Here is a 7298-nt window from a genome sequence, read left to right as displayed (position 1 = left end):
TGGATGGATGGATGGATGGATGGATGGATGGATGGATGGATGGATGGATGGATGGACGATTGGATGGATGGATTGATGGATGGATGGATGAATGGATGGATGCATGGTTGGACAACTCTGCTCTCTATGATCAGAGTGGTTTAATACAATATTTCCAAATACATTTCTGTCATGTTCAATTCACTACTTCTTAATCCCTTAATGAACAGATCTTCTTCTTCAGAAAAAGAAGTTTTTTTTTTGTTTGTTTTTTCCTCCATATGTTTAATGTTGTGGGCTATTTTTTCCCAATCCTTTAACCTCTGACCCAGCAGGGGGACTGCAGACTACTTCTTGCTTTTAAAAGCCAGGCTCCGCCTCTCCAGCCAGCCTGTCCAGCAGCAGCAGCAGCGGAGGAGGAGGAGGAGGAGAAGGAGGAAGAGGAGGCTCAGTGCGCCGGGGAGCGTCAGGGGAGCAGGACACACCGCGGAGGGAAGCGGACACGGTGGATCCCTCCTCAGCTTCAAAGGAAACCCTTTGCTGCTTTGACTGGGGGATCCAGTAGAAAAACCAAAGGGGTTAAAGTTGAGCTTTGATCTGGGAGGAAAGGAACCGGTGTTTGGCAGGAGGGAGACAGAGATGCTGCTCCAGCCCGACACGGTGCAGCGCGCAGTCCGCCTCCAAGGCTGCTGATGCCCGCCGCGGTGCGGGGATCCCCACCCAGCAGCACCGGGAGGAGGTCGGCACAGCAGGGCGTCCAGGAGAGGATGCTGTTTGGGTCCGAACCATGGCGAACGGAACCGGTTCTATCATGCTGAAATGCGTCGTGGTTGGAGACGGTGCGGTGGGTAAAACGTGTCTCCTGATGAGCTATGCCAACGACGCCTTTCCAGAGGAGTATGTGCCCACGGTGTTTGATCATTATGCAGGTAGGGTTACATCTCACGAACCATGACATCACTGAGCTGCTGCTTTGCTTTGTTTGGTGATAATTATCCCATTAGAAATGGAAAAAGAGGAGAAGAGAGACGTGGATTCCCTCCCTTCACTTTTCTCTCACTCTTTCTGCAACTGCATTGCATCTGTTGCAATAATCAAAACCACTTGTTTGCCTTCCTCATAGCTGGAAGTCCCTGAGACCACCACCCCTCAGTCCCTCTGATCCCTGTCTCCTCACCCCACCCTCACCTTTCTGCTCCTTTCCCATGTTCTTGCAGTGAGTGTCAACGTTGGAGGGAAGCAGTACTTGCTGGGACTGTATGACACAGCTGGCCAGGTACAGTTTATTTTGCTTATGGTTTACTATCTGCTTTACAGTCACAACAGTGCTGGGAGAAACTATTAATCTCCACTGAGATGTTATGTCCTCTTTTTAAATGTGTGAGTACATCAGCAGACCTTAATATAAAATTGGCTTTATCACAGTAATATCTGAGTCCAGACTTTGACTAAGCCACTTCAAAACCTTCATTTTCTTGCTTAGATATAGACCACTGTTCTTCTGATAAAAAAAAAATCAAACTTAAAGGTCACATACAATGTTCTTTTCAAGGAATGTCTGCTCGACTATAGAATTCATAGTTCCATCATAAAAACAAGCCATCTGGGTCCTTTTTCCTCTATTTATTTATTTGTTTATTTATTTTTTATCAAGTTTCTTTTTTTGTTGTTGTTGTTGAATCGTTTGCCCCATTTAACTATTCTTTTCAAACCGTGCCGAGATCGGTCCGAGCACGGCAACCGAGATAACTGTTGAGTGTAAATGGCACGCAAACTGAGCCGAACCGCGCTAGACTGGTACTAGTTCATCACTAGGACTCGGCGCGGTTCAGTTGAGGCTTGGTTCTCAGATAACGAAGAGAGCATGGGCAGACTGTTTCATCTCCTTACAGTCAGCTTCCTTGTAGTTGCCGGTAATGCACATCAGTAAGCTGCTTGCCAACCGCCATAAAACAGAAGAAGAAAATTTCAGACTTTTATAAAAATAGTAGCTTCCCTACCTTTCCACACGATTTCCAGTGATGATTCTGCTTAGCAGTGTGATGAACCTCAACTTTTGTCGTTGTTTGCTGCGTCTGTAAGCGCCGATTAGACCATCGTTTGTTATATCCACTTCCCAAAAGCCGACTCTGTCAAGTAAATTCACCAAAGGCCTTCTTTGCCTGACTCTCTGCAAACAACGACATATCACAGTTATAGCCAAACATAACTTCCTGAATGTTACGGGCGCCACCATTTTGATTTTCCCTATTTCGTCCTTCAATCCCAGAGAGCAGTAGTACCGCAGATCGTCATTAGGAGGCAAGGAACCGTGCTAGCCGATGTGTAAACGGACGTAAGGAATCAAGCTCGGCACGGTTAGCTGATCCAAGCTGAGCTGAGGCCTGCAGTGCTTTAGATGCCTTTCTGGGTTTTCTTTTTGTTTCCTCCTGGATGAGTCATCAATGCTCTCTTGGAGTAATTCTGGTTGGCCATCCACTGCTGAAAACCCCAAATCCTTAGAAGTGGCCTTATAAGCCATTCTAGTCTGATACAGTACAGACTAGATTCGATGGTAGAAACTGTGGTTATTTTCAGCCTACTTCATGCTGTCTATAGTATCTTCTTCAAACTTCTGATAGTAGTGGCTTGTCGAAATGAACTTTGGTATCCAAAAATCTGATTGGGCAAATTGTCAAGTCATGATTGAACAAAGTTGGGGACAATTCTTCTTTTCTTTTTTAACAGATTGCTTTCTCTTCATTAAAAGATAAAATTTTTTATTAAATGAAACGTTTTTTAGTCACTGCAGTTCTCTTTTTCTGCTATTGAAGTTTTTCATATTATCTAAAAGAATTAATGGAACAAAAACCCTCCAGAATCTGTAAGGAGGTAAATAATTTCTGACAGCACTATATGCTCTATGTCCATCTACTGTACCACGTTGCTCATTTGCTAAATGGTCCTCCAAAACGCCCACAGGAGCTTCTAGACGCTAAGTTGCAACAGGTGATGGTTTCACACAGGGATTTACTGCCAGAGACTGGTGCACCGTGGACAGCGATGGCAGTGAGGGGGGCTTCAATAGTTCTATTATGCAGAGAACAGGGCTCCTATGTCCGGTAGTGATGTCACAGATTTTGCTGCTTAATGCCTGGGCTTTCTCTTTACAATGTGTGATTCAGTTTGCATTGGGGAGTTAAGACTGTACTGAAAACTGCCCACACACCCACACACAATAATGTTTTCCTCTCAGCAGCACAGCTACTGCACACACAGACGGCTGCAACCCACGACAAGCACCAGTTTATTTAGAGCATCAGTGTGAGACATTTACATTATTGGTTTACTTTTCTTCTTTTTGTTTTTTTTTACAGTAAAATCATGATTTAGTTTACCGATTATTGAAATTATTTTTATTATTATTATTATTATTTATTGCATTGATGTGAATTGAAAGCAGCTGTTATTTCTGGTGCAAAATGTAAAGAACATTTTCTGCTGGTTCATGCTTTTTTTAATTATAAATAGCTCCTGAAATTTATCAGTAGATTTTTTTTTTTTAAGTCTTCCTAGAATGTGTCGCAAGCAATGGTGGAGATGCTGAAAAAAAAAGAGAAAAAAGTGTTCTGGTCTGATGAGATCCAAGTTTAGCTAAAGAAAAAGCTAATGTTACACATCCTTTAACCATTTCTATCGTGAAACATGCCACTGACAGCATCATAATGTGGGGGACCTGGATGATCATTTGTGGGTTGCATGATCAAAGTTGCATGATCAATTAAAGTGTGACATGTAGAGAGAAAAAAATAAACTTAAAAAATTAAAAAAAATCTTTTTTACTTTAAAGCTTAAATTGTGACAGATGCGATACATTCTTCATATCTTGAAAGCACCAACCTCAACATGAACCGTTGTGGTTGTCGCATCATGCCATGAGCTTGTTTGTCAGATCTCTGAGATAATTGGAAGATTGAGTGAGGTAAATGTAGAACAATCCTTGAAGAAAGCGGTTATGGGCTGCAAAGGACGTAAGACTGGGGATCGTTCTCTAGCAGTAGAACAACGCTGAAACTTTAGCTAGAGCTACATCGGAATGGTTTATCTAAAAGTATATTGACATATTAGAATGGTCTAGTCAAAGTCCAAATCCAGTTGATATGGTGGCAAGCTATAAAAACTGATGTGTATGTCACTCTTCATTCATATAGAGCACGCATCCCCAAATTCTGTCCTTGAGGGCCGCTATCCTGCAGGTTTTAGAGGTTTCCCTGCTTCAGCACAGCTGATTTACATTGATAGTTTATTAACAGGCTTTTGCTGAACTGGATTCATCAGAATCAGATGTGCTGAAGCAGAGAAACCTCTAAAACCTGCAGGACAGCGGCCCTCGGGGACCGACTTTTGGGATGCCTGATACAGAGCTTTAATCATTTTACAAGTAAGAATAAGAAACATTTTTATCTTTCTATGTGCAATGCTGGTGAAGCCATAGCAAAAAAGATGTGAAACTAGAACTGCGACCGCAACGAAATATAGTTCTACTCAGGATTGCTAAATATTAAAATATATTGCTTTTCAGACTTCTAATTCGTTTGAAAACAATATTTTTTTAAATGTATTTTGACCACTTCTCTGTTGCAACAAAGGCTGAAACAATTGGATTCATTGTGATTATTCGATTATTGAAATAATCATGAACTAATTTAGTATTGGATTAATCATTCAATAATCTTATTTAGTAATCGATTAATAGAAAAAATAATCGACAGATTAATCGATTTTCAAAATAATTGTTAGTTGCAGCCTGTGTTGCTGAAGGCTGCAGTGTGACCGTTAGATTCTGCTGAAAATTACCCGCTGTAGCTTTAAGTGTTGGCTTAGCCTGTTCCTATAAAGTTATTTTCCTACAAAATTCAAATATGAACTACCTTCACAGGTCTATCGCAATAAAAAAAAAACATAGAAAATTTAAATTACTTCAAATGAAATGACAGAATGCAGAACATTTGAACAAGTAGGAGAAAATGCAACAAAGAATTCCGTTTTTCAGTTTTAATGATGATATTTTTGTATTTTCATTCTAAAAACCAAAGCCAGACTTTTGACACCAGGGGTTATGAGCAAATATGTTGATGGTGGTAGCCCCCAGGCACCTCCCAAGTATCCAACTGTATAGCTTTACTGTAGCCTTGTCCCATCATACATAGGAAATTGCCATTTATTGGCGATCTCTTGCCACAGGGTTATGAAACACAGTGTATGCATGATCTTTGCTTTAAGATTGCCTCACCCTTCAGCAACAGGCTGAGAGTGGTGAAATTCAGCAGTAGACAGACTCGGCTTGTCATTTAGAGTCTCAGCATAATGTTTTATAAGCTACATTTAATGTCCTTGCAAGTAAAGAAAAATATCTTTCTATCTACTCTTCATTTTTAAGTCATTCTCTAAAAGAAAAGTAGACATTGGTATAACTGCAGGTGATGGAGAGATGTTTTAATTCAAAATATAATGAGCTGCTGTGACATGTTGAGTTTTATGGTGTTTAGGTAAAATATGGCCATAATTGATTAAACCAGGTCCTAAAAACTGTGTCCAAAAGCACTCCAAATTCAGCATTGAGGATCAAGAGAGCAAAGAATATCACATAGAACATTAGAGAGGGGTACAATCAGTAAACACAGTTTTGGTTTTATTTTCGTTCACTGTCAGACAGTCCTGAGTCAGCCAGTCTGTGACGTGTCAATTAACTGTTAAGCGCTGGCCGCAGTGGTTCAGACATCGGGATTAAAATGGAACACATTTCGATATCAGCAGCATAACAAGAAAAGAAAATATACTTTGTAAACATAGAATCCAAATGCAGAATATATAAAGAAATTTGAATAGGACTCATAATAGAGCCTTCTGGTTCTCTAACAAATCAGTTGTGGGCAAAAAGAGTACTCCCTCAAAGACTCAGAATAAGAACCATCTGACATGAGATTCAAACCAAACAGAGCTTTTAAGAGCGGGGATTTGTCAGAGATTTAATAGAAGAATGCTTTGATGGACTGTCAAAGGCAGCAGATAAATCTAAAAGAACCAAAACAATGGAGTCAGCAGTCAAGAGAAGATCATAAATAAATTCCTTAAAGTTCTGTCTTAGTACAATGAATTTAAAACCAGACTGAATGGTTTCACAAACACCATGAGTATTTAAAAACGTACAACTTGGACTGTGGAGCAGGACAACATAAAAAAAACAAGATTCCTCTTTATGATAAACTGTGGCACGGCTGTATGTTGCTGAAGTAGAAGATCTCAAGTATAAAATATTTCAAATTCATAAATGACACACAGGATCCAACAGGAAACCTACTAAAAAAGATAGCAAATCATAAATATAGTATAGGCACAAAATGAAAGAAGCTTAGGAGAAGTAGGTTAATGTCTGTAACCTCAAGAAAGTAGTCACATGAACATCAGTAAAAAAGCAAAGTATTAGCAATACATCGATAAGGCTGTTACTAACAAATACCACATCCTGGTTCATGGAAATCTGACCTGAACATTTCAATTTTATCTATTTGCAACTGTATTTTAATTTGTTTTTGACTTGAAAAGAAACTGCGTTCTGTAACATCCTTGATAGAGGTAGTTTGTCCATCATAAAATGAAGGAATTTTAATTGAAAATCAGCATTTATTCACATAATTACCCCACTGAGGCATAAAGATATTTATATAATCATTTAGGCATGCTCTTTCATTAATCTCATTTCTCTATAAATTAAAGACAACTGCTTTTCAGAACTTAGTCTTTAGTTTAGGACATAAAAGCAACGCACACAAGGAAAGGGAATGTAGACGTCACCCAGCAGACTACTGTCACTAAAGAAAAGAAACAACCAGATTGTCATTTCGAAACTCTTGAGCAATGGAAGCTGACAGAATCATGACCATGTCATCAACAAAGAAGGTAAGGAAAAACAGAACAACTGTTAACAACGGCGGTCAGCAAAGGAGTCAGTGATGCTGCTGCTGCTTAGAAGTCTGTGTGGATGTGTAGTCTGAGCTCTGGCAATGACCTAAATGTTGGATAAATGTGGTTTGGCAGTTTAGACAGCAGACAGTTTCTAAACAATCAGTGTCTTTATTGTGAACTTAAAACTACCGGATACTATCTGAGTACCGCATCTTAAAGTAGCTTGTGTTTGCAGTGTAAATCAAGACAGAAAAGCTTTTTTTTTAGGTCATTCCAGGAATCCTTTCCGTTGTATTTCAAACTATAAACCTTATGGCTGATTATTTTGCTAGTTTCGATTATTTTTTTCGATAAATCGATTAATGGTCAGAGAG

At 39.6% G+C, this 7298-nt stretch overlaps 1 protein-coding gene across 1 annotated transcript in view; it reads left to right on the top strand.

Moving 5' to 3' along the window:
• The first annotated feature begins 420 nt into the window (after nucleotides 1–420).
• rhoq (ras homolog family member Q) overlaps nucleotides 421–7298 on the top strand; it is a 42913-nt gene continuing 36035 nt past the window's right edge. Inside the window, exons 1-2 of the mRNA XM_015393718.1 lie at nucleotides 421–908; nucleotides 1197–1255. Coding sequence (XP_015249204.1) covers nucleotides 767–908; nucleotides 1197–1255 — 201 coding nt within the window. The 5' untranslated portion in view covers nucleotides 421–766. The remainder of the gene's footprint in view (nucleotides 909–1196; nucleotides 1256–7298) is intronic.

The sequence above is a fragment of the Cyprinodon variegatus genome, unplaced genomic scaffold (genome assembly GCF_000732505.1).
Source record: "Cyprinodon variegatus isolate N-32 unplaced genomic scaffold, C_variegatus-1.0 Scaffold654, whole genome shotgun sequence".
Taxonomy (NCBI): Eukaryota; Metazoa; Chordata; class Actinopteri; order Cyprinodontiformes; family Cyprinodontidae; genus Cyprinodon; species Cyprinodon variegatus.
The sequence above is the reverse complement of the archived record's forward strand: the minus strand, read 5'-3'. Positions and strand labels throughout refer to the sequence as shown.